Source organism: Pteropus medius, unplaced genomic scaffold (assembly GCF_902729225.1).
Source record: "Pteropus medius unplaced genomic scaffold, Ma_sr-lr_union100, whole genome shotgun sequence".
Taxonomy (NCBI): domain Eukaryota; kingdom Metazoa; phylum Chordata; class Mammalia; order Chiroptera; family Pteropodidae; genus Pteropus; species Pteropus medius.
Window position 1 is genome coordinate 46,068,396 of NW_024349800.1, and position 27,946 is coordinate 46,096,341.

A 27,946-nucleotide genomic window follows, 5' to 3' on the forward strand; every position below is an offset into this window, starting at 1 on the left:
CCTGGAATTGACCATTTCACCAAGGAGCCCTGGTTCCTTATAATGGATGTTATAAACTGAATATGTCCTCCTAAAATTCATATGTTGAAGCCTCACACCCCAATGTGATGGTATTTGGACATGGATCCTTGGGAGATAATTAGGGTTAGATGAGGTCATAAGGGTGGAATCCTCATGATGGGATTAGTGCCTTTATAAGAGATACCAGAGAACTTGCTGTCATGTGAGGACACAGCAAGAAGGTGGCTGCTTGCAAGCCCATGAACGCTCTCACAAGAAACCAAATAGGCCAGCACCTTGATCTTTTGATTTGTCTACCTTCCAGAACTATGAAATTTGTTATTTAAGTCACCCAGTCTGGTATTTTTGCTAGGGCAGCCCAAATAGACTAAGATTTTGATATCAAGAAGTGAGGTGCTGCTTCAAAAAACACCTAGAAATGTGGCAGCTTTAACAGACTAAGAGTGGAGAATTTGGAAGATAAGACATGGGTGTTGTGTGTGGTCGTCGCTTTTGGGAGTATAACTGCTCCCAGGTCTCTCAATGGAGAAAACTAGGGAATACACGCATGTGGATACACACACACATATTTACATTTATATTTCTTTTTCTCTAAAATTATGAATTCATACTCTTAAATCCAATTCCAACCCAACCCCACAGGTTTCACTTGAGTTCTTGCCCTTTCTTTATTAACTCTTGTATTTATAACCTTTCTGTATTCATAATTCACAGCTTTCTGACAGTGAGAAATGTCTCCACTATTGTTAATATATTGACTTATTTGATCAGGTCTCCTGTAGGTAACCAGTGTGCAATCTTTCCTGACACCTTCCACCCACCTTGTCCCCCACAGACACTTTCCTCTCTCTGCTTGAGCACTTAGTCGTTATTCCAGGTCGTCCCTGCTCACCATGTGAATAACTTCATCACTCTGTCCCTAACACCCCGTAACAAGCTGCCCATCATTGTAGATACCCTCCTCATCCCACTTGGTCTCTGACACCCCACTTTGGGCCACCATATGCTCACTCTCCCCACTGTGACTGTTTTGAACCACTGTGAAATAGGCCTGAGACTATCTGTAGAAAGGTCTACTTGCAAGGTTGGCCCTTGACTGGCATCTGGGAACCGGGATTTGGGGTTAGTTTCCCACCATTCCCTAACACAGGCCTAACACTTCCACACATGTTCTCATAACTTGATACTAGAGGAATTAAGTGCACCCTGTGTGATTCTACTGGAAGGTGGTGCTTGATTTCCTCTGGACTTTTCCCTCTACCCTTTTTCCCTTTGCTGGGTGAGTTTACAAATATGTATCCTTATCTACTTTATGTTAATACTATACCACTTTGTGTACAGTAACCTTATTTCAATATAATTCCATTTACTGCTTTCTCGTTCTTTGTACAATTTTTGTTCACTATTTTACTTCTACATATCAATACGTGTTAAAAAAAATCAATATTTAGAGAAATTAAGAAAAAAATCTTTCATATTTACTGACATATCATTTCCAAAGTTAATTCCTTCCATGAGATACAGGTTCCCATTGAGGATCATTTTCTGACAGCCTAAAGAACTTTATCTTTAAACATTTTCTATATCACTGTGCTAGCGACATATTCTCTTACTAGTTTTTGTTCATCTGGAACAGCTTTTACTTTGCCTGAACATTTTGACTATGGAATGTTAGGTTAACTTTTAATTTTTATACTTTAACAATGTCATTCCATCATTCCCTGGAAGATGGTTCTTTCTGATGAAATTAGCCATCACTTTCACTTTTTGAATGTAATGTCATTTCCCCTCCCTGGCTGCTTTTAAGATTATTTTGCTGTTTTTTCTTCTTTTGGCAATATGATGTACCCAGATGTGATCTTTGTTGTACTTATTCTGCTTGGGGTTCAATGAACTTCTTAAACCTCTAAGTCACTAGCTTACAACAATTTGGGGACATTTTCAGGCATTACTGTTTCAAATTTTTCTTTTGCCCCATTCTCTTCTCCTTCTGGACCTCAAATTACAGGTATGTTGACTGATATTGTTCCACAGGTCTCAACCCTCTGCTGTTCTTCTCTGTGCTTCAGTTTGATAATTGTTTTGGCTGTATTCCAGTTTTCTTTCTTCTGCTGTGTCCAGTTTACTGTTAAGCCCATCCCAGGAATTTTTAAATTTCAGATACTGTTTCATTTTGGATTTTTATTTTTCATCACCAGACTTTGTTTGGTTTTTAGTTTCTAGTTCTTTGCTGAGAATCCCAATTAGTTCATCCTTCATCTTTTTTCCCCCCATAAATTCTTTAACCTATTTTATTTTTTATAGTGACATTGGTTAATGAAATCCAGTAAGTTTCAGCTGTACATTTTAATACCAAGGCATATATATTTACGCCGTTTACCTCTCTAAGCTGTCACCACATATTTGACCCCCCTTACTCTATTCACCTCCCCCCTCCCCTATTTTAAAGATGTTTTAATTTTTTGTTAATTCCAATATGTAGCTCATCTGTGCATCTGCTTCTACATATTTTCTATTGATTATGGTTCATATAATTTCTTTTCATGCTTAGTAATTGTTTATTGCCTAATGGGCTTTGTGGATATGTTGTAAAGACTCTGGATTCTGTCTTCTAAAGACTGTTGAGTTTTGTTCTGGCTAGCTGTTAAATTACTGATGGATAACCTTAATGCTGTGAAAGCTTGATTTTAAGGTTTGCGACTGAGTTTCTTTCCATTTTGCCCATAGTCCTAAAGTACAGCCCTGAGTTCCAGGATGTTGTCCTTCCTCCTAAGGCATGGCCCTTTTTGGGTTTCAACGGGAAACCTGAAATGCAAACCCGTTAGTGGAATTTGAATTTCAAACTCTGTATTCCCCCAGCAATTGCTACCTTTGCACAGTTCTTTAGACTTCATTTATTGCTTTATGCTGGATTCTTCTGAATATCACACTGCATAGGTACAAATTTGAAAAGAATTTGTAGGCGGATTTGGGGGCTTATATCTGTGAAGCTCTCTCCTTTTCAAGATTTCCCTCCTAATTTCCAGCTGTTCTGGAAGCCCCAAATGACTCCTCAGACCAGCAAGACTATCCCATTCTGCTTGAATTCTATTTCCAAGCACACTGCACAATCTGGAAATTGCCCTCAGGGTAAAAGCTAGTGAATGTGGATTTCTTCTAGTATATGATTTTGTGCAATTTCCGCCTTTTTTCATTGCTCTCTACAGGCTTCTAATCATTTTTACATTTTGTTCAGAGTTTATAATTGCTATTGGCAAGAAAGTTAGTCCAATACAAGCTACTCCTTCAGTTACCAATCTGCAACCTCTGAAATCTCAAAACGTTTCAAATTAAAAAGTTAAAAACAAAATAAAGTTTATAATTTATTTCCAACTCATTAGGATAAAACTCACTTTATGCAACTGAACTTTTTAATTCATTTCTTCTGAAGAAAAGTACAAAAGACCAGATTCAAATTGAGACAAGCATTTAAAGGAAAATCCTTTGGCTCAGAGTCCAAAAAAATCTAAATGATTCATTCTACCAAAAAAAATTACTTTTTGTACAAAATATAAAGAATTTTACATTATAAAGACTCCTGTATATTTACTTAAATTAGAATTCTAGCTTCTGCTTTTTTTCCAATTCTTCCCAAGCACAAAGCATATTTTCAAGTCAGAGATATGATCACCTCAATGGGCGAACTGTTTTAGAATAAGCTTTTACCCTTAAGAAACCTTGAAAAGATAGTATCGATTCTTTCCCTTGGCTTAGAGTTCAGTATATCAATAAGATTTAATTTTGTTTACAAAACTCTGCCATATTAACATGAAGAGCACACTAAAATTTAATTTTAAGCATTACTTTTTAGGAAGTAATAATGACATAGAGCTCAATGCAAAATCTAAAAGCTTGCAATCTAATATTAATTTGAAATACCTCAGCAATTTCTATCTTTATTGATAAAGACCAGATCAATCCCTTACACCTCCTACTATATCATCATACTATTTTCATGGCCTTTCTAGGAAAGAAACACTGCTTAAAAGTTGGTCATAGTAAGACATAGAAAATAGTTCTCTAGCGCTAAGCTCAACTTCAGTCTTGATCAGCAAATTAAAATAACTTCTATACATGGATGGACATTCATATAATAATATAATTTTCTTACTCAATGTTTATGACAATATTAACTTTTACACCTTTTAACATTTGAAATCTTTGTTATTTAAAAACTTTAAATTATTGCAGATAGAATTATATTAAAGATTATATTTTGAAAGTTGAGTTTGAAGTAATATTGCAGATAGAATTATGATATTAAAGATTATATTTTGAAAGTTGAGTTTGAAGTAATAGACCTAATCAGTTATCCAAGCAGCAATAACATTAATCCTTGTCTAAATGAAAATACAAAATACAATTTTATGAGCCTTATTGAAAATGTTTTAATTTGGGATGTTCCTAATTCTTGTCATCAAGTTTATTTCATCATTTTGACTAGGAGTATTTTATAATTGATGCTTTAATGTTTGAGACTTTAAAAAAGATACTACTCATGACATAAAATATGCATGGTTCTGGCTTAAAATTTTTTTCTATTTATCTCAACCCTCATTTTTATTATCCATGGAGTTCTAAAGTCATGATTAGAAGAGACATGATTTAAGTTATGTCTATAGACCCCATATGATGTTAAAAAATCATACATCTTGTATATTTAGATAAATCTTGAGCAAAGTAAAATTAAGAACATATGTCTTGATTATATAATTCTTACCTAACAGAGGCAAGGTTTTAACTTTAATTCATCCTCTCAAGACCAAAGATATTTTTCCTAAATGAAAAGTCTTTGTTACTGCTACAAAATTATTCTTTCCACCCACATTTTACATAAAAGCACCAAAGAAAATATCTGTAAACAAACTTTTAACCAGTAAACTAAGGGCAAATATCCATTTGCCTTTATTACAATATTTAAAAGGCCATGATATGAGTCTCTATTTCCTACAATGACACTTTTTAAATAAAAATCCAGGCATACTTATACAAACAAGAAACATAATTACTGTACATTTTGAAGGAACAAAGGCAGATTAACAGACAAACTTTTTTGTTAACAAAGTGAGCACAAGAAACCTATAAAATGTATGCAATGTATAAAAATCCAGTAAATTTTTAAAGTTTCATTGAAGGGATTAATAACTATAAAGAATAAAAGATGGTAGATCCACTGGCTTATCATTATCCTGTAAACAGTAAGAAATAAGCAATAAATTAGAAATGCCTTAGCTCCCAGTAAATTTCCCTTCTCTTGCACAGGGACAACTTTTATAGCTGTTAAAACAGGTTTTCTTAAATATTAGAATAATTCTAGCAGAAAATAAATTCCATTAGGAATAAGTTAACAGTCTATAATAGATTTATGACAAACATATTTTAAAAAAAAATACTGCAGGTCACATGAGGATTGATCTACATGTTGTATGACAGAGTGACTCAAAACTTCCAAACTCCTATTATATAGATGTTTTGTTGCTATCAATTGCTTTCTAAATGTTTGGTAGAAAGGTACTAGAAAAATAAAAAGTAAAAAGAACATAATTGTTTAATGTCTGTAGATTTATCCAGAAAAAACTTTCAAAATCCTTTTTCCTATTATTATTACACAGAAAAAAGTTTCATTTGGCACACGATTTGTAAAAAGAAAAGGGGGAAAAAAGAAGCTTAGAGTGTTTGGCATTCTAATCATCCATAGTAAAGACAACAGTAGGAAAGAAAAATAGGAAAAATTACTATTTTAGGAAATGACGTCAGAAGACAACCGACAGCTCTTGTGTCATCTACCATTTACTGTCTCTGGAATACTTTCGTCTGCAACACAATATACAGATTATTTACATGATTATATTGGTAAAGAAGACCAGAATCAGTTTTTGCTGTGCTCTAACTTACAGTGCCCATTGTGATAACCACGACCATCAAGGCAAGAAGGCCTTAAACAAAATATTCCATTTGCATTGTATATTTTATTTAAATTTGTTTTATGGTTCATCTCTTGGGATGCACAAATAATTATAACTCTGATAAGTCCTGTAAACTTAGGCTAGGTTTCTGTAGCTGATAACTATTCACTGAAGATGGTGTGTTTCTCTCTTGGAAAGTAAAATGTTCTGCAGGCTTACAAAGGTATTTTCTTAAACGGTGGTATCTCCAAAGTCCTTGTTCCAACGTATGTATGCTTCTAAGGTTTGAGGGCTCACACTGCGTTTTATCTTTTTCAAGGATTCAGTGAAGTCAGATAATCGAATATTTCTCATCTAGATTTTAAAAAAGCACATGACAATACAAATGATGAACACATACAGTAGTTAACCCAATAATGGATTAAAGTAATGATGCTGTTTATTAATGTTATAAATATATATAGAAGTATTCTTAGAAAATCATGCCAATCATCTTATTTTATATATTAGGCAAGGTTGTTACATAAAAAAATCTTACAAAAATGCTATACCAATATACATTTTATTACTTGTGTTTAGTTTCTTAGGTATTAACATTTTAAAGCATAATATTTTCCCATTATAAAAATAAGAAAACGCTCATTATAGAAAATTTGACAAAATATACACAAACAGAAAAAGAATCACTCACAGTTCCACCATTCAGATATACAACCACTCCTTATCTCCAACCTTTTTTTCTGTGTAGTTTCATGGAATTCTGAATTCTCAAGTCTCACTCACTACATACCCTAGCAAAAATTCATGCTAGATTTATTAGAAAGGAAAGAGGGGTTTATAAGCAGTACATGGGACTTTTAAAAAAATGTTATCTTTAACTACAACATGTAGGATGCTTGTATCTGAAATTTCCTAATATCAATATTGCTTATAATGATTTTTCATATATATTTGGTCTTATTTACTGACATTGTAATTGTTTTTAAGCATGTAGAATAAAACAATGCTGAATAAATATATTTACCTAAGGATATTTAAAGGGCAAAATGGAGTTTAGCACAAAATGACCAGTATTAAAAATTGTCACTAGTAGATACATGTATTATTTTGCCCCAAAATAAGAAGTTAAAGGAGAATTTGAGACAAAATTTCAACAAATGACATTTATCTATAGTCTTATTACTCTTATAAAACCCCGTCTCTTACTTCACATCCTCTCTTAATATCTCCAAAAGCACAGAAGAAAATCACCTACACTTGTTACTTGCAGCCTAATCTGAAAAATCTCAGTCAGAAAGGATATATTGATCACCATAATAAGCCCTACTTGTTTCTTATTTAACTGCAAAACACACATTGGCTCTTCCTTAAGCCCAAAGTGTAAAATAATGATGAATGTAATGTGGGTGTTATCTACAATATTCCTGAATAAAATTTGTTATAGAAATTAAGGTTTTAAAAGCTTTTGATGAAATTCTAATTTAAGTGTATAGTTGGTATATGTATACATATGAAATTTATATATGGTAATTTAAAGCTAGTAAGAGACTAATGTATACAACAGGAATAAGTAACCTGTAGCCAGTTCAGCAAAGAGGAAAAATAAAATGCAAAGATGTCTTATTAAAATAAAAAATTAATAAAGTTAAAGTTAAATTGGATACAAATTGTGTGCTTTAAAAACAAAGTACATTATATCCTAAATTTATAATCACCAATTTCCAATACTACCTTCTTAAAAACACAGAATTCCAACACAATTAGTTGACTTTCTATTCTTTTAAACTATAAAAGACAAACTGTGTATATCTCACCCAATTTATGTATATACAACAGTACCTGACAATACCCTTAGTTATTAAAGTTGTACCAAATAATGACTGAACAAAATTCTTGTATACAATTTTAGAAACCAAAGTACTTGTATTTCCCTCTCATCATAAATAGGACTGACAGAATAAATTTCCTTACTCTCTGTAATAAAATGCCATTATTGAGTATTTATGTATTTTAAAATTATTTAATGGACACATACATTGTTCACTAATGCCAGACTGTTTTAAGTGCTTTATAAATATTAACTCATAAGTCAGAACTGACAGCTAAAAGCTACTACCAAATTAACATTAAAACCATTAAAGTAAATTTAAACTGGATAAAAATATACAGCAGAACTAAATATTATAACAATGTAACCTGACTATACATAATTACAGGATGGTAGCAGTAATGTTATTTCTTGTAATTCATTCTGAAGTTTTAAGCTTTTAGTATTGCTATCTGAAATTTAAATTATGGCTTATATAGTTTTAAAATACTGGATACAATTACATTTTTAGGTGTGGGATTAAAAAAATCAAGTAGATATGTTACATTATAGTACTGAAATGTACTCTATCAGAATGAATTAATGATATTTTAAAAATATGTGTATTTTCAGGCTCTTGTCATTGGAGTGGGCTTAACACCAGTACAAAGCAGTATGCATTTCTATACTAATCTTAATATTATTCATTAAAATGAACCAGGGTTCCTATAGAGTTGCTAACATGTCCTGGAGTAGGTAAATTCAAGATCTACCTTGCTCTTAGAAAGCAAGAATGCTTTCCAAAGTTCTACGGTAGTGTTGAAAGGTCTCGTCTTAATATAAAAACATTTCACTAGCCAACTATGACCCTTTAAAAATTAAAAAAAATTATAATTGATTTACAGATGTGTTGAGCATCTTCTAACATGTCTCCTAATGATTCCCGCCTTGTTATATGTGCCCTTGTGTAGTTCCTTCCCCTCTGAGTGTGGAGTGGACCTAAGAACAGAATACAGCAAAAGTGATGAGATGTCATTTCTAGGATTAGGTTATATAAAGACTATGACTTCCACCTTGCTAGCACTATCTTCCTGGCTTGCTTGCTTTGATGAAGCAAACTACTATGTTGGAGAGGCCTATGTGGCAAGGAAGTAAAAGCAGCCTTCAGCTAATAGCCAGAGAAAACTGAGGCTCTCAGTCCAATAACCCATGAGGAAGTGATTCTGGCAAAGAATCATGTGAATGAGCTTAGAAGCAGATCTTTCCCCAGCTGAACCTTACAATGACTATAGCCCAGCCAACATCTTGACTCCAGCTTGGTAATAGACCCTGGGCTAACAGCTTGATTGCAGCCCTCTGAGAGAGCTTGAAGCAGAGGACTCAGCTAAGCTGTGCCCAGCTGCTTGACTCTGAGAAAATATGTCATTTTAAGCTGCTAAATTTTTGTTATACAGCAATATATACCTACTGCAACATAAATACCTTGTTTTATATTAATGAGAATAGAAAAGTTACTAAAAAAAGAATATAGACTCAAAACATCTTTACTCTTCAAATAAAAAAGGAACAATATTTAGGTGGACTTTGTTCCGTGAAGAAAATGTTTTAAGTTTTGTTGTATGTATATTCTCAGGATGAGTAAAACATACACAAAAGAGCCACTATCAATGGAAAACAGGTCTCTTATCTCATGACACAATGGACAGATTCCTAAGAATTTCTGCTATTCCCTAAGTAGCCACCTACTTCCTTTCATAAAAATATTACAAGATGTTAATAAAAGTGTATCAAAGCATTCCATTTATAGGTATAAGCAAGGGGCCTTCCCAATGAATCATCACAGTAAATGCCATGGCCTAGGAGCTTGAGACAGAATGAAGAATACTGGCAGATATGGAGGTGAGTGGGTTTTGCCTGTTAAGTCAACTGAGAATTTGTAGACTGCTTCTTACTGAAATTTATTTGCCAGTTGGTGGTTTTATCTCATTATTGCCTTGATTAGTTCCTTTATTCTATATTCAGTCTTTCCAAGGGACAAACACAAAGGCCTAAAATGTCACATAATGAGCCTTTCTTTAACTTTAAACTAGGGGGCCAGAGTATATGAGTTATTAAGTTTACCTGTACTGGATCCAAGTCAGGAGTGGTGTGTGGAGAGGAAATAATTCATGCACGGTGCTTTTTTTTTTTTAAACGCCTACAGCCCCTGGTCTTCCTAGGTGGTCTCCCATCCAAGTACTAACCTGGCCCGACCCTGCTTAGCTTCCAAGATCAGATGGGATCGGGCACGTTAAGGGTGGCATGGCCATAGACGGTGCTTACTTTTTAGGTAGAAAAGTACTATTAGGTTTATGCTGAGTATAAGAACATTAAAAATATATATGCATATATATTTATAGGATATCATTAATAAATTATACTTAAACTATTTTTAAAAAACCCGTAAGACACTTTGGGAACACAAATTGTATAGCACTGATACATTAAAAAAAATTAGAAAAATGTGGAATTAAAATTATGAATCAGATAAAAGGGACTTGGAATTTATACTCTAAAGGTGAATTTTTAAGGTAATAGTAGTTAAACACCAAGGTGGGTATGTGGAATTCTCTATTCCTAAGCTTTATTCATGTCAAATACACTTTAGGTAAACTAGATTGTTAAAATGGAAGAGTGCTTACAAGAAGTGTGAGGGCTTTCTTAGTAATGTAGCTGATTAACCACCATGCACAAGATGCCTGAAGACAAAATCAAGTTTACTTAGAAGTCTGAAGAAAAAACACTGCCAAAATGAACTCAAATACACTCATTCTCTATGTTAAGAGTTCAGTGTCTCCTCAACAGCTGTTGAAACTTGGGTGGTAAAAAAATATCTCACAGATAAGTTACAGATATAATGCAGGCTGATTTTAAAAGTGTGCTCACATAGTTATGTTCATTCCACATATCCAATTTTATATTTTATAGGCAATTTTTTTCAAAAGAAATGCTTCAGCATCTTATAAGAGGACCTACCATCTTAAGAAAATTTAATAAATTACAGTACAAAAGTAATTGTATTGCTTTTATAAGGAAGAAAACAGTATTGAAAACTAACAAAATAGAACATCGAGGGGTTAATCTGTTACAAGTTATTTTCATAATGAATAAAATCTTCATTTCCTATAATTTCCTATAATGACTTAATGACTGTGTATATTTTTTGTCCATTACCAATGAACACCATGAGATTGTAATTTGATAGGCTTCTATATTTTGAAAGTTTTTTTTTCTAGTTTCTAATCACATAAACTACAAAATCCAGACAAAAGATCTGTCTTACAACATAGAAGACCAAAACAAAGAAAAAATAATTATAAAATAGTATACCTCACTGGCAGACATATTCTTCACTTGTTCTGGTTTTAGTTCTGTAAAATATAAAAGTCAGCCACTTAAAAATTTTTGAAGTTTAGCTAAAGAACAAAACTAAGTATAATGATCTAAAAGTATGTGCTCAACATAAATCATTATATTAAAAGAGACATACATTAAGAGCACATATAATTTATAAGTGCTAAGAATACTATTCCTTCTTAGGAGTAATTGGAAAATATTTGATTTCCTTGCATATTTCCCAAGAACAATAGATTTTTACAAATTTGAGAGTAAACTTAAAAGTAAACTTAATTTGTTCTTTACAAAAGGCATTAGCTTATTTTTTTTAATCTAACAATTTGTGTCTGCTTCAGAAAATAGCTAAAATATTCTAAAAGATATAAATAAACTCTTCCATAAGTGTCCTGAGGTGACCTCTGAAAATGGTCCGCTATTCACCTGACCCAGAAAACCCTACAAAATCATGCAAATCAATAGGTTCAAATCTTTGTGTTCACTTGAAGAACACTCGTGAAACTGCCCAGGCCATTGAGGGTATGCACATCTGAAAAACCACCAAGTATCTGAAGGATGTCACTTAACAGAAGCAATGTGTACCATTCTGTCGTTACAATGGTGTAGTTAGTGTGCCCAGGCCAAACAGTGGGGCTGGATGCAGGTTTGGTGGCCCAAAAAGAGTGCTGAATTTTTGCTGCTCATGTTTAAAAATGAGGAGGATAATACTGAACTTAAGGTTTAGATGTGGATTCTCTGGTCATTGAGCACATCCAAGTGAACAAAGCGCCCAAGATGCAGCACAGAATTTACAGAACTCAGGGCAGATTAACCCCTACAGAGCTCTCCCTGCCACATAGAGATGATCCTCACTGAAAAAGAGCAGATTGTTCCTAAACCAGGTTGCACTGAAGAAAAAGATATCCCAGAGGAAACTGAAGAAACAAAAACTTATGGCCCAGGAGTAAATTTAACATCAAATAAATGCTAATAAAGTAAAAAAATACAAATGATTTATGCATTAGTTATTGTTTTTGAGTCCACTATCTAAACAATACTTCATTGTTTAGCAAGAAAGTCTGACTAAAATCTGTTACCTAGAGTTTCTGTATTCTCAAAGTTACATTTATTAATCTCCAAAGCAGCAGTTCTTAATCAGTACCGTTTCACTGTAGGAGATGTATACTGAAAGTTGCATGTTCCATGTTCTTTTTTATTGTCATAGCCAGTAATGATGTGTACCTGAGAGCATCACCCATCTACTGTTTATGCTGGCTGTGGACAAGTAGCTTAGAATATCTACTCTAAAGTGAATACCACAGTGAGTTTAATCTAATCTAACCTAACTGATCAATTGTGGTATTTCAGAATCAACAAATTACCTTGAATCAAAACAAAACAATGAATGATATATTTTGCAATTCCTCAAAAGTTAATATATAATAAATGTATGAACTTATATAAGTTCCCTTAGACACACAAATTTCAAGTGATATTTGAACACTGAAATGAAAAGAGCCAAAAAAAGTTAGGAACATTTTCCCTTATTTTTTTTTGCTTGCTTAAAAAAAGTTTTCTTTTTATTTGAATTTTCTTCTGCTTAGCTAATATAAAGTGAAACTTGTTGCCTACAACAGGGGTCATGGTCCACTGATGTATGGGCTGTCTTTACATGGTTTGTGAACTGAAAATGGTTTCACACTTTTGTGGGGTTTTTTTGGTTAAAAAATATATATATATGAAATAAAGAGCATATGTGGCCCACAAGCCTAAAATATTTATTATAAGGTACTTTACAGAAAAGTTTGCTAACCCTAGAAATTACTTTGTATCAAATTTCCCACTGATAAAACTTTACTCCTTTCCTACTAATAAAGGTCTCTAAATAGGGACTTCTTAAATTTCTTAAGTGGTCTAATAAAGAGTTATAAACGTTTCAAGCTCTGTATACCTACCTCGGATAGGACCCAGTGCTGCATCTTTTGCCAAAGCTGTTAGATCACTTCCTGAGTATCCATCAGTCATTCTAGGAATGCGTAGAAAGAGCAAATTATTTTCATCTTTGCAGATTTAAAAATCTCCATGTAATAAGAGGGTAAAACCTAGTTTGCCTTTGTCATCGAGCAGATGCTGTGATTTGAGTTTAAGGGCACAGAAAGCCCACATGCTAAAAACAAAACAGTCTACTGCTGACTATTTATAATGCTTCAATTTTCATCATTAGAACCATTCCTTTAGATTAAGGCATACTGTATCTCCAAGAGGCTCCATTAAATTGTAAACATGTCCCTTAGAAGGTAACATCTGTAAGCCATTGCTGGCCAACTGATACATAACCACAATTCTCTATAAGTTAATGAGTCTCTGTGTTCAGGAAGAGCACACTGTCTTGATGGAATGAGGGCCAAAGTAGATTTTTTTTAAATGCAGGACAGACAGGGTGAAGGACGAGTCTGCGGTAGAAGACACTGACAAAAATAGGCACACCTGAATGGGATGCCACAGTACAGCATCTTGGGCAGTCAAGAGTTTATCAAAGGGAACTAAGAACTAGAGAAGCAAAAAGGAAGAGGAAAATGAAACAGGGAAAGAAAGCATTTACCTATCATGTACTATGTTAAACAACTACACATAACAAACGTTATTAGCAGAATTCTTTATTGGAATGACAAGGATCTCAGCATTCCCAAATATTGAATTTGTTCTTTTTTTAAAGGTAGCTGGGAACTCAGAAAATTTACTAAAAATACTAGCTACTCACATACTTGTTGAATATTTTAAATTACTTTATCAGATTTTTTGTGACTAAAATTCCAAACTACGTCTCCTATATTCAGTTTCTACTTAAGTGTACTGCTCATAAAAAAGTTGAAGATGTAAAAGTTTTTAAAAATTGTGTTTAATGCGAAAGATCAAAATTATATGAAAATATCTGTGTTGGTGTGGGCAGATATGAGAAATTACTTTAATGCCACTTACAAGTTTTAATAAGTTTATAAAAAGAATATTTTACCCTCATTAGATATTTAGGTCATGCCTTATAGAGGATCTAGAAATTAAAATTTAGATACCCTATTAGAATGAGAGATAAGTAAAAAAGTAAAATAGAAGATGAGACAAGTTTTCTGATACATTACTCATTTTATACTTGAGCTTAAAAAAGAAAAAGAATTCTTAAAAAAAAAAGCTGTAAGACCAAATCAAATCACTCACCTAGCAAGTTGTGCTAGTTCTTTTTGGGTCAATGGGCTTCCCTGTTTACATAACAGATTTTTAAGTAAAAGTAGTCGTGTCTGAAAAAGAAATATTAAGGAATTATCAGTCCTAAGAAATAGCTTAATAAAATCCCAGGAATCAGGTTCAAATCCTGACTCTCTCTCTTTTAGGAACTGAGTGATCTTACACAAATCATTCTACCTCTTAGGGCCTCATTAATGTCTTGTTAAAACTCCTGGTTTTTTGGAGTTCCTGAGAGAGTTAAAGGTAATCCAAATAAAGCACTAAGGACATGGCTGCAGTTACTACCAAAGATGTTGAGGGTCTGAACGAGACAACCACCACAATTAAATAAGAAGAGTTTTACAGAGGCATGAATTCATGTAACGTGAATCTCTCCCATCGTAAATGTATGATTCAATGACTTAATAAATTTAAAGTTGTGCAGCCACCACCATAATCCAGTTTAGAACATTTCTATTACCCCAGAAAGTTCACTCATGCCTGTTTGCAGTTAATGCCCACTCACACCCCTAGCCTTAGCAAACCACAATCTGCTTTATGTTTCTAGAAATTTGCCTTTTCAGAACATTTCATATAAATGGTATCATACGATATGCAGTCTTCTGCATCTGGTGTCTTTCACTTAGTAAGTTTTTGAGGTTCACTCAGGTTATAGCATGTCAAAGTAGCTCATTCCTTTTATTGCTAAACAATATTCCATTAAATGGATATACCTCATTTGTTTATCCATTCATCAACAGAATAGTTAGATTTTTTTTAGTTCTTGGCTATTACTTATAATGCTGCTATAAAAATTTTTGTATATGTCTTTGTGTAGACATTTGTTTTCATTTTTCCTGGGTAGATTCCTAGGAATGGGACTATTAAGGTCTTACACTAAGTTTATGTTTATCTTTTTAAGAAACTGCCAAACTGTTTTCCAGTGCAGTTGTACCATAGATTAGAAGACTCAATACTGTCAAGGTGGTAGTTTTCATTTCTGCTTAAAAAAAAAAAAATTAACACACGCATCCTCATTTGGCAAAGACACATATACCCGTTTGATGAAACGCCTAAAAAAAGGATTATCAGAAATATAGTTTTGAATGTAAAGGTAATTCCATTCATGTAGAAAATAATAAGAGAAAAACTTGAAGTATAATGCTCAAGGCATCTGAATGCATTTTAATCATCAATGTAAAAAGTTATTTTTAGAGTTACTCTTAAAACTTTCTAGTCAATGTTTAAAAACCCTTAATATTATCAGAATTAAATCAACCATTGATTGTGCATACTTTTAACAGCAATAATACTTTAAAACATTTGATATAAGAAGTTTAATAAAGAGATCTTTGCTGTCTCCTTGAAATTAAATACAACTAAAACGAATAAAGACAACAGAAAAGTAAATATCATCAAGAAACTAGGTAACATTTACCGGAATTAAATGTATGAAGAAGGGCTGCCTAGGGCAGTGAAAATTATACTGACAAGGGAGGAAACAGAGGATCTGTCCCTGCAGATTACAGACATGGATGGCAAAGCATACAGTTTTCCAAAAGAAACAGAAAGCATACTCTGAGGGGTAATAAAACCAACCTCCCCACACATTTAAACAAGCATGTGAGGACTGGCTCCACAGATCATGTGAACCCTAGTCAGTAGCAGGGTAATGGCAAGGAAAGCGAGGCTGAACAAAGAAAGATTAAGACTGATGTCTTTGTTAAGACATCAGTCAAAGATGCTTTGTTAAGACATCAGTCAGTCTGGCAAGATGACAAGCTGTCTTGCAGTGACCAAACTATTTTAGTTGAAGAAGAAATCAACCCAATCTCTTATTTACATACATACAAACACACTCAGCTAGGGCTTTACTGCTGAATCAGGGAGACTGTCTGTTAGTACAGTGTATTCAGAGGACAACTCAAAACACTTGCTTGGTATCTTACTTTCCTAGTTCTTCACCTACAATATCCTTCTAAAACTAAGTTTTCCAAGAAAACTCCTTATTCATATAAAAATAATAGGCAAAACAGGCAAGGGTACAGGACTGACTTTTTAAAAAGGTGTAAAAATAGAGGAAAAGAATAAATATAACAAATAAAATGAAGAACATGCACAAGAGGATTTTTGCCATAGAGCAAATTAAAATTGTAACAAAATATCTTTCCATGAATTATAATTTAATGAAAAAAGTCTTCTATAAAATAAGAGCTCATTGAGATGTAAGGGCTCAAGAAAAAGACATAGGGATCAAGGAAATGAGACAATAGAAGATGAAAACGGGATCAAAGAGATCAGAAAAGCAATGAAAAAGGAAACAAAAATCACCACAAAGGTTATAAAAGTAGTACCAGAAAGGAGATTAGACACTAACCCAGTAAGAAATAAGAACAAATGAGAAAACAGACAAAACAAAACAAAAAAGACCTGAAAGTTAGAAAAGATGCATATGGAAATTACAGATGTGGAAGGGAAAAAAAGCTGCAACATAATTCATAAATTATGTATAGAAAAAAATACATAAATTAGGAAAAAAAATTAAAGATAGTATTCAAAATAACTTTCCCAAAACAAAGTTCCAAACTATCGACTTAAACAAACACCAAATCCCAGGAAAAATAAACCCAGATCAATCAACATATTTTTCAAATAACTGGATTTCAATATTTGGAAACTGTATCTGGTAAGGAAAAAAAATTAAGTTAATCCATAAATGTGAATAAAATCAGGCTAACTTTAGACTTTTACACTGCAACATCTAATCATAGAAACAAAGGACAATGTTATGGATTTCTCAGGAAAAGAAAGGGAGGCCCAAGAATTTTATGCTGAGTCCACTGTCCTCCAATAGAAAGAGAATAAATTTGTTCAAACACACAAGAACATTGAACATCGTGTAGTTCCCATGAACCTTGCTTTTATCGGCTTCTCTTAAAGCCCAGTAAAAGAAGGTAAGAATCAATTTTGGAGTTTTAAGATAATTTAATCCAACCCAGAAGAAATAAGCAATTTGTCTAAAATGAAGCCATAAAATGAAGAGTTGCTTTCTGATATCATGCTGACCCTGTCCTCAAAATCTTGTCGGTAACAAGAAGTCAAAAGAAAGGATGGATACAGGGAGAAAAGTAATTAATTTAGTCTTCAAATTGAGAGTGAAGGAAATAATAAATATGTGAAATGAACACAAGTAAGTATATCTGTAGTAAACGTGTTTCTACATAAATCTCCCTACCTGAGAACAGCCTCATCAAGCTCTTGTGGCCTATTAGTCGCACCCATTACAAGTACTCTGTCATCTCCAGCAGACTGGACCTATAAACCCAAAAATTGTTTTCAGTATTTTTAGATAAAGTAATAAAGAAAATCATCATAAAGATTTCTGATCATTTAACAGGAAAACATATACACTAAAAATATAATCAAACTTACACCATCAAATTCTATTAGAAATTCAGTTTTTAGACGTCTACTAGCATCATGTTCTCCTTCTCTTCTTTCACACAAAAGGCTATCAACTTCATCTAAAGGAAATACAAGAATGACACCTGAGTTAAAAGCCAAGCTGTATGAGTCATCTGAGATTAATCTAGTTTACTACTTAAGTTATTAATATAGTGGGTCCTACTCAATTCATTAGATAGTCTTTAACTTTGCGCTTCATTAAATCTTTCCTTCTGAATAATCTTTCCTATCATACCTCTTATATTTGGAGAGAAGAGTTTCACAAAGGTTCAACTAACTTCGCTGGTAAACACGTTCTTACCTATAAAAATTATAGAAGGTTGAAGTTCTCGAGCCACAGCAAAAAGAGCTCTCACCAACTTCTCTCCTTCTCCCACCTAAAACAAGGCATTATACATTATTATATACATAAAATGTAACATTATTCCAGCTTTTAAAATTTCATGATTGAAAGTCCAGAAGCAAGGAATTTAATTTCCTTTCTTTGCAACAACCAAAGATTGGTTTTAAGGAATTGGGGCAGGGGGAAGGGAGGTTACTGAAATATCCCTTATAATTTTAGAAAACAGACTATTATTTAATACTGTCTGGTAAGTACTTTAAAAAATAAAATATATTTGTTTTGCTTCACACTGTACTCCCAAGATTTGAGAATGAAACAGCTATTAGTCAAAGGTATAACTAGTGGGAAGAAAAAAATACTAGGGGAAAGAGATGCGGTACATATTCCTCAAGCCTTGGGTTACAGAGTATATTTATAGAAGCAGGTAAGTTAGAAAGCACGCTCCTGACCAAAACTTGCTCTATTAAGAATACACTGAAAGCTCATTCTCACAATATCACTGTCAATAAATATCAAAATATATCAAATGAACACCCCTTAAGATACTATACTTAAATCATTCTATGTACCAAAGCATCTTCTGTCCTCTAGGTGGCATCTATTCTTTTTACTTAAAATTTCATTTAAAAAGAAAAAAGGAATGGCCCCAGATTTAGAATCATCAAAACAAATGTTACCAGAGCTGGAGGGAACTGCAAGAGATCACCTGTATGACATCAATACTTTATAAATGAAGTAAGGCCTGAAGTGACACTTTCGTAAGGCCAGCTCAGTATGTAAAAGTTAGGCTGGAATCACTAGCTCCTAACTTTCAAGACAGTGTTCTCTATCATACTATGTGCATAATGTGGATAAACCTACTCTAATAACAATTTTACTTATGAAATTTCACATAAGAAACAAAAGCAAAAGAGGTATTGTTTTAAAGTTACTTTTAATTACAAAATCGAGAACCCTGCTAATACCTAATATTGGACTTCCAGCCTCCAAAACTTAAGACAATAAATTTCTGTTGCTTGTCAGTTTATTTTGTTACTTTGTTACTTTGTTACATAGCTCTAGCAAAAGAATACAGTATTTGACAGCACCATTCTAATGTCAAAAGAGCCTAACAAACTTTCTATGATAAAGAGTGATATTCATCACCTCTGAATAACAGATATGAAACTCATAGACAAATTTTTTTGTGTAATGTTATTACCATTTATACTTAACACAGTAACATTTAGACAGTAACTTAAAATGTGACAATACTGGAAAAAATACTCACGTATTTTGAAGTTAAACTTGCAGCACTTATATTAAAGAAGGTTGCATTAGATTCTGCAGCTACTGCTTTAGCCTTTAAAAATCACAAGGGTAAATATTATATTAGTTCAGTATCTCGCTTTAAAAAGATAACCACATTTGGTCAACTTAAGTACTAGAAAAGATTTTCTAAAAACATAAGGTATGAAACAATTCCCAATAAATGGCAATCAATGTGTTTCTTTCTCAACAATGAGGGAAAGATCTAGGAAGAGCTGTGCTTCTTTCCATTCTCTTTTTTCCTAAGAGAATAAATTGGGAGAGGTTAAATAAAAAAGAGGATATTATTCTCTTCCTAGTTATAGAAAGATATATAGCTAAGGAAAAAGTTACTCTTTCTGTTATTTACTTTTTCCCTCTAGAAGAGCTATGCAGGAAAAAGAGGAATCCAGATCCTAGTAAAAACTTTTGGGAAAAGGATATTGGGGAAAAAGATCTGTTGTATATTTCAATTTAAAAGTTATTTTTAAATAACAATTTAAAAGCTGTTAAGACTGTAAAAAATCAAGGGTTAGGAAGATAGTCAATATAGTAAGGTAAGCTCTTCTGAGGTAAATATTTAAATATTTAAAGTGGGAAAAAAATAAAAACTAAACTATCAAATTTAACCAGACCAAAACATAAGACTGAAGATAACATATATAGTTCTCTATTTTGTCATTGAAAACTAGTTTAAAAACTTAAGAGAAGTATCTTATAGCAAAAAACAAGTCATAAATAACAGACTCAGGGACAATATAAATAACAGACTCGGGGACAATTTAAAAAATGTATTATTATCCCTAGCATCTCAACAAAAGATTCAAATTTAAAAAGAATTCTTACCAGCATTGTCTTCCCATTTCCAGGTGGACCAAAGAGTAACAATCCTCTGGCAGGAGCTCTAAGCCCTGTGAACAACTTAAAAATATATACACAAATATAATTCTGGAGACGCTTTTTTTCCAGACATTTTAAGAATTATATGTCATCTAAAAAGCACAATTTTTCAGTAGCATCCTCCCAAAACAGAGCTGCCCAAAGCTCTAAAGAAAACACATAATCAATAAACTAGTATAATTATTGAAACAGAAAAAATCAAAATGAAATAAAACCAAATTCTCATTGATAGAAATGAAAGCGTACTGATTAAACAAGACATTGAACACAGGTATGCTTCTCCACATCCTTTAAAAATCTCTCCAAAATAACAGCAAATTAATAAAAAAGATAAAAATCTTCATAACAAAAAAAGAAAAGGAGACAACAGAGGACACAATAAATTTTTGTAGATGGAGAACTGATAAAGTGTGGTAAGTTATTTAGCATAGCTGAGGGAGCTAAAACCTAAGTGCCTGCTTGTGAAGGGAAACCTAGAAACAAGGAGCAAACTGATGTCAGCAAAAAACCCTGGAAAAGCTCAGGAAGTGGAGGCAGCAAGTACCAGAGAAACCAGCAGTAAGACGGGCAGCCCAAACCAGAGGAACTGATTAAAAGTTTGTATGAAGAATAACTGAACCTACGTTCCTGCCCGCTCCTAAGAGCATTTAGGCAAGTACTTCTCTTCCACAACCAAAGGAGGCAGAAGTTTTATTCCAGAGAAATTAAACCGGAATCTTCAGGCTCAGGAACACTGGGTGTGGCAGGAGTCAATGGTGAAGCACCAGACTGATAAATACTTTACTTAATAGTGGCGGTGTATGAGCTTTTAAGTTGAACCATGTGAAGTGGGTGATATTCAACTTTTTAAAAAAACACTTTTTTTAGTGGTTTTATAGAAAATTGAATAGGAGGTACAGAGAGTTCCCACAGAACTCCTCACCTTCTCATTTTCTCCTATTTTAACATCTTGCATTACTGTGGTACATTTATTACAATTGATGAACCAATACTGACACATCATTATTAAAGTCCGCAATTTACATTAGGGTTCACTGTTTGTATCGGGTATCCACTATTACAGTATTATACAGTATAATTTCACTGACCTAAAAAATCCTCTGTGCTTCATCTATTCATCACTTGCTCCCTCCCCATGAACCCCTGGCAAACACTGATCTTTTACTGTCTCTATATTTTTGCCATTCCAGAGCGTCATATAGTTGGAATTATACAGTACTAGCCTTTTTAGATGGGCTCTTTGATTTAACAATATCCATTTAAGGTTCGTCTGTTTATTTTCATGGCATGATAGTGCATTTCTTTTTAGTCCTAAATAATATTTCATTATATGGCTATACCAGTTTGTTTATTCATTTACTTATGAAAGAACATCTTGTTTGCTTCCAAGTTTTGGCAATAACAAATAAAGCTACTATAAACATTTGTGTGCAGGTTTTTCTGTGGACATAAATTTTTGACTCATTTGGGTAAATACTAAGTAGGATGATTGCTAGACAGCACAGTAAGAGTTTAATTTTTTAAGAAAGTGTCGAAGTGTCTTCCAAAGTGGCTGTGCCATTTTGCCTTCCCACCAGCAATGCATCAAGAGTTCCTGTTGTTCCACATCCTCACCAGCATTTGGTGTTGTCAATGTTACAGATTTTAGTCATTCTAATAAGTGTGTAGTGGAATCTCACTGTTAACTTGCAATTCTCTAATGATGAATGATATTGAGTATTTTTTCATATGCATGTTTGTCATCTTTGTATTTTCTTTGGTGAGGTGTCTGTTCAGATCTTTTCCCCACATTTTAAATGGGTTATTTTCTTATCGTTGAGTTTTAAAAGTTCTTTGTACATTCTGGATAGCAGTCCTTCCTTTAACATATATTTGGCAAAGATTTTCTCCCAGTTGTGGCTTGTCTTTTTGTTCTTTTAAGAATGTCTTTCACAGAGGAGTTTTTAATTTTAATGAAGTTCAACTTACCAATTTTTTCTTCAAACAATCATGCTTTTGGTATCGTATCTAATAAGTCATCCTCAAATCAAAGATCACTAATATTTTCTCCTATGTTATCTTCTAGGATTTTTATAGTGTAGTTTGCCTTTTACAAAGGCAAAATTTAGGTCTGTGACCATTTTTGAATTAATTTTGTGAAAAGTGTATATGTCTAGATTTATTTTTTTGAATGTGGATGTCCAATTGTTCCAGCACCATTTGTGGAAAAGGCTATCTTTTTTCCTATTGAATTGCCTTTGCTCCTTTGTCAAAAAGAAGTTGACTATATTTATGTGGGTCTATTTCTGGGCTCTTTACTCTGTTCTACTGATCTATTTGTATATTCTCTTGCTAGTGACGCACTGTCTTAATTACTGTACCTTTTTATGTTTTTAATATTTTTCCCAGCTTTATTGAATATAATCAACATAACATTGTATAAGTTTAAAATGTACAATGCGATGATCTGATACACATATATATTGCAAAATGTTTACCACAATAAGGTTAGTTAACACATCTTTTACCTCACATAATTACCATTTTGTTACTGTTGTTATGGTGAGAACATTAAAGTTCTACTCTCATAGCAACTTTTGAATATATAATACAGTATTGTTAACTATAGTCACCTTGTGATACATTAGATCCCTAGAAACTATTCATCTTATAATTGAAAGTCTGTACCCTTGACTAACATCTTGTTTCCCCCACTTCTAAGCCCTTAGCAACCACCATTCTCCTAAGAGTTCAATGCTTTTAGATTTCACATATAAGGGAGATCAGATCATATAGTATTTGTCTTGTCTGACTTATTTCACTTAGCATAATGCCCTCAAGGTCCATCCATGTTGTTGCAATGGCAAGATCTCATTCTCTTCCATGGCCAAATAATCTATTATAGATTACACTGTTTATCCAATCATCTGCTGAGAGACACAGAAATTGTTCCCATGCCTTAGCTACTGTGACTAATGCTGCATGATTACTGCAGATTTACAATAACTCTTGAAGTCTAGGTTATGTCAGTCCTCAGTCTTCCAATTTTGTTCTTCTCTTCAATATTGTGTTGGCTCTTCTGGGTCTTTGCCTCTCCATATAAACTTTAGAATCAATTTCTTGATATCTACAAAATAACTTGTTGGAGTTTTGACAGGAGTTGTATTGAATCTATATATCAACTTGGGAAGAACTGACATCTTGATAATGTTGAGTCTACCTATTCATTTAGTATATTTACTAAGGTTTCTGCCCTTCTTGAGTCTAGGATATTTAACTTTGAAATAACCTTCAAATGACTAGTATTTTCACTTATTACAGCTTCTTAATCATCTCTTAATTGCACACTGTGTCACCACCATGGAAATATGCCTAAATACAAAATCATATGCTACTTGACCTGTCTGCTTTAGATGTGTTCTTTAAAAGTATGGGTAAACCAGAAGCTGAATGACCTTTCTAGCACAGTGCAAATATTTCCGTAGTACCACCTTCACAATTTTAGATATTTTTGTACCCTAAAAACCATGGCACTTGATAAATACTGAAAGCCACATTTAAGAATTAGGTGGCAGTTATAGCATTGAAGAGGCAGTTCTAATCTTAGCAATTTGATTTTTATTTCATTTTCTAGGTCCATCACTTAACTATAATCTTGAGCAAGTAATTTAGGTCTTAGGACTAATTTATCAACAAATAGACTATATGACTGCTAAGGTCCTTTTCAGGTCTACAATTATATGAATCCTTTCAAAAAGCATTTTTTTGGCAATACTCAATGTGCTGCATTTACTACTGTTACATAATTCCAGCAAAAAGTTAGCCTAATATAAGGACTACAATATGTTTCCCCAAAGTGTAGCTGGAGGTGGTACAAGAGATAAATTTGGTTCATATAAGGGCAAATGCTTTCTATTTTAATAATTCTCAAATTATTTTATTCTGTATTACCAAAATTTCAATTAGGATATCAAACCAGTGATTTCATGTACACTGCTACTTTGAATAAGTAGTAAAACAAAGAAAGATTTGAAAATATTCAGTGAGTTCTAGTATAGTTGATACTCATAAACTGTAAACACCTTAGAGTAGTCACATTTGTGACTACTAAGAAAAGTCAATAATTCATGAAGATAGGTAAGATAGTTGAGTAAGCATTAGATTGTAAAAACAGAGCCACACAACCTTTATACATTCATTTTAAAGCACATTTATCACAATGGGCCATTCAGCATCTATTTTCACTAGATGTTGTAAATGAATCCATAAGACTTGAAGGTTCGAGAAGAGAAATAACTGACCCAGAAGTGGATCCTCAGATTTATTTTTTACAACATTATCAAAACAGCAACAAATGTGCAATCCGTGAACTATAAAAATCCAAAACAGTGCTAAGTATAGAAAATCAATTATTTATTATCAATTAAGATTACCTAACTTCCTTAGTGAATCTAAAAATATGAGATGGAAGGTTAGCTCCCTACTTGTCATTCACTGGCTCTCTACTTACTTTCGAATCTTAGTATCTTGGAAAATAGTACTTTTAAAACTTGTTCTTCAAACATAGACTTAAAGAATAATTTTATCGTAATTATCCTTTTCTCCAGTATTTGTCCCTTAATTTTAAATCCCTGTTATCCTTGATATAAAAATTATTTCCTGTTACCTATTTTTCCTATAAATGTTAAAAATGGGTTGAGAATTAGGAATCCTTATAGTCATTCTCCTCTTATGACTATCAACACCAATTTCTAGTGTTCTTTAAAAAAAAACCTTACATCTACAGTTACATGAATTTATTATTCTAGCATAGCTCCAACATTTCTTTACTGCCACCAAAGATTCAGTAATGGATGACGTTATAGGAAAATGATAATATAGTCCTTACCTCAGGCCTCAGAGAAGGAAGAATGACAATTTCTTGCAATGCTTGTTTTGCCAACTCTTGACCAGCTATATCATCAAATTTAACGGCTGTTCCACTAAGAAACAATTTTAGTTAGCTCCACAATAGAAATATGCGTCAGTTATTATCATATGAAACCTAACTCTATGAAACATACTTTTATGTTAACTAACTGTAAACTACAGTTAAATCAGTAAAGCAATAGTTTTCTACATTTATAGTAGTTAAAAGTCAACATAAAAATTAAATATGTAAATTAGATAAGGTATTTATCATAATCTATTTCACTCAATACATTTTATGAATAAAATTCAAAAATAAAAACTATAAAATAAAACGCTTTAGATGGCAAAACTTACTTGTCCACAATTTCATTCATTATAAGGTTAGCAAGGTTGCTGTCCACATTCCTAAAATTCTTCAAGTCTTTCTTTTTACGAGCAGCAGTTGTAGGGGTAGAAGGTTTATTTGTTCGATTTGTTTTTGGTGTACTCTTAAAGAACACAAAATTTTAATATGAAAACACAACCTAGCATTTACATTTCATAAGTGAATTAACCTTAAAGTTCACAGAAGGATTAAAAATAGGAAAAAAGAATATAAAAATCTAAAAAAATGTATATTTACTACAAACTAAAATGGTATTCACTCCAGAACTACATTGGCATGAAGTGGGTTTAGAGAGGATTTTATTCAGAGAGATTTAGTTACTATAAAATAAAAAGGCTCTATGACAACAGACTCATATAATTTTGATCTTTTTTAGAATTGTAACAAAACTCTAAGTATATTTAATGTTACTAAATATTTACGTAGATTTAAATAATTTTAAAAATAATACACTTAAAATGAACTATAAAGCATTATATAAAACAAACTGGATAAGCAAGCTTACTATAAAAAAGCCTAATTAGGTCCAAAAGTAGGTAAAATAAGACTCACTTTTTTTTTGAATAGCAAAATTGTTTACATAATAGCAAAAAAACTAGAAGCAACATAAATTTCCATCAGCAGAACTGATAAATATATTGTGATATATGCACTTAATGAAAGATACTATAACAGTGAAGATGAATTACAGTGAAAGCATTAAAAATCATGGGTTAAAATCAGGAACATAATATTGAATGACGCAAACAATCATTGGAAGAATATATACAATATAGCTCCACTTATATAAAACTAAAAAGCTTCTAAATAAATATTTAAGGTCATAAATTTAAGTGGTAAAACCATAAAGAAAATTAAGGAAGTGATAAACACAAAAATCAGGATAATAATTATCTCTGAAAAAACTGAGAAGAGACTGGAATAGAGAAAGTCTCACAGGGGACATCAAAGGTAATGGTAATATTATTCTTCTTAAGCTGGGTGGTGGGTCCGTATATAATATCATGTATTATGTCTCATATAATGATTATAGGATATTTACGACATGAAAAAGGTATAAAGAATAGCACAGTGTATTGCAGTTACTTCTGTAATGCAAAATTACCAAATATTAGAAGACATGAAAAAGTATATTTACTTTTAAGGAAATGTTCAACCCTAGTACTAGAATTTGATTGCTGTTTTAAAAAAACACTTAATTGGGTTTTAAATTTTATTTCAGTAATTATTATATTTACATTACACTAGTTGAAGGAAAGCTGCTTCTTGGAGTTGGTGATATACGTACAGGTCCTTTTGCTCTGTGTTGCTTGATTTGTTTATATTAATATAGTTGCAATAAAATGCCTATTCCCTTGAAATAGATTTATTCATTCTCCTACTTATTGCAGTTGTACCTACAACAAGGTGCAATTTAGAGTAATTTAGAGAAATTCTAAGAGATTTGCTTTTTAATAGCGAGTTGCCCTTGTAAATTAGAAAAAAAGAAAAATTACATTTTGTGGAACCTTATCAATTTTTTAAAGCATTATAAAATACTTGTAATAAACTTAGGCAAGCATATCATGTTCAAAATTTTATATCTGCAAAGCACAGCAATTAAGTTCTGTCTCCAAATACCTTATGAGTGGCAGCTGCAGAACCAGGTCCCTGTCTCACTCCAGAAACCATGGATAAACCACTGCAACTAGGTGCTCTCTGGTGGCCTGAAAGGCCCGTGGATCCAGTTTTCATAACTGTTTTTGAACGAGGCAGTGAATTACTAGTATGTGTTAAGGGATCTTTTCTTTTTGGAACTGCTCCACTTTCTGTTAAGGCAACAGTAAAGTCATCATGGTTAGAAAACTGTAGCTAAACATTATAAAAGTAATAATAAAGACCAGTACAAATTTGCAAAACTAAGCTTTTATATATGTGTGTGTGTGTGTGTGTATATATATATATATATATATATATATATATATATATATATATATATACACACACATATATATGTATATATATGTGTGTGTATATATATGTATGTATGTATGTATATACATACACAAACACACACATATATACATATATATCTTTTTTACTTTAGCTCTTCAGGGCCAGCGAATTTTTGCTGTTTATTCTGGTAGGAGTAGTAGCATCTCTAATTTGTATTTTGGAAACTTAACTATTTAGATGTGGTGTATTCTTACATTTGTTTTCTCAAAAAGTTTTTTATGAAAATGTCAGCACTTCACAGCCATGCTAAAAGAAATGTAGGCAAAATACTCTTCTCTGTATTTGAAATGGTATTTTAAATCAGGTACAGAAAGGAA

General features: G+C 32.6%; 1 protein-coding gene and 1 non-coding gene across 3 annotated transcripts in view; both read right to left on the minus strand.

The window, feature by feature from the left end:
• Nucleotides 1-4,927: 4,927 nt before the first annotated feature.
• The window catches only part of SPAST (spastin), a 46,170-nt gene continuing 23,151 nt past the window's right edge, over nucleotides 4,928-27,946 (minus strand). For both annotated transcript variants that reach the window (XM_039887456.1, XM_039887454.1), the window contains exons 5-17: nucleotides 27,255-27,442; nucleotides 25,604-25,737; nucleotides 25,227-25,320; nucleotides 20,306-20,380; nucleotides 19,443-19,514; nucleotides 18,131-18,206; nucleotides 17,797-17,888; nucleotides 17,600-17,679; nucleotides 15,395-15,437; nucleotides 14,359-14,438; nucleotides 13,101-13,171; nucleotides 11,143-11,183; nucleotides 4,928-6,320 (exon numbers count right to left, since the gene is read on the minus strand). In XM_039887456.1, the coding sequence (XP_039743390.1) occupies nucleotides 6,198-6,320; nucleotides 11,143-11,183; nucleotides 13,101-13,171; nucleotides 14,359-14,438; nucleotides 15,395-15,437; nucleotides 17,600-17,679; nucleotides 17,797-17,888; nucleotides 18,131-18,206; nucleotides 19,443-19,514; nucleotides 20,306-20,380; nucleotides 25,227-25,320; nucleotides 25,604-25,737; nucleotides 27,255-27,442 (1,169 nt within the window). In that variant the 3' untranslated portion in view covers nucleotides 4,928-6,197. The remainder of the gene's footprint in view (nucleotides 6,321-11,142; nucleotides 11,184-13,100; nucleotides 13,172-14,358; nucleotides 14,439-15,394; nucleotides 15,438-17,599; nucleotides 17,680-17,796; nucleotides 17,889-18,130; nucleotides 18,207-19,442; nucleotides 19,515-20,305; nucleotides 20,381-25,226; nucleotides 25,321-25,603; nucleotides 25,738-27,254; nucleotides 27,443-27,946) is intronic.
• On the minus strand, nucleotides 9,968-10,086 carry LOC120622327 (5S ribosomal RNA). The gene has a single exon (XR_005658470.1). It is a non-coding gene; the product is annotated as a 5S ribosomal RNA (ribosomal RNA).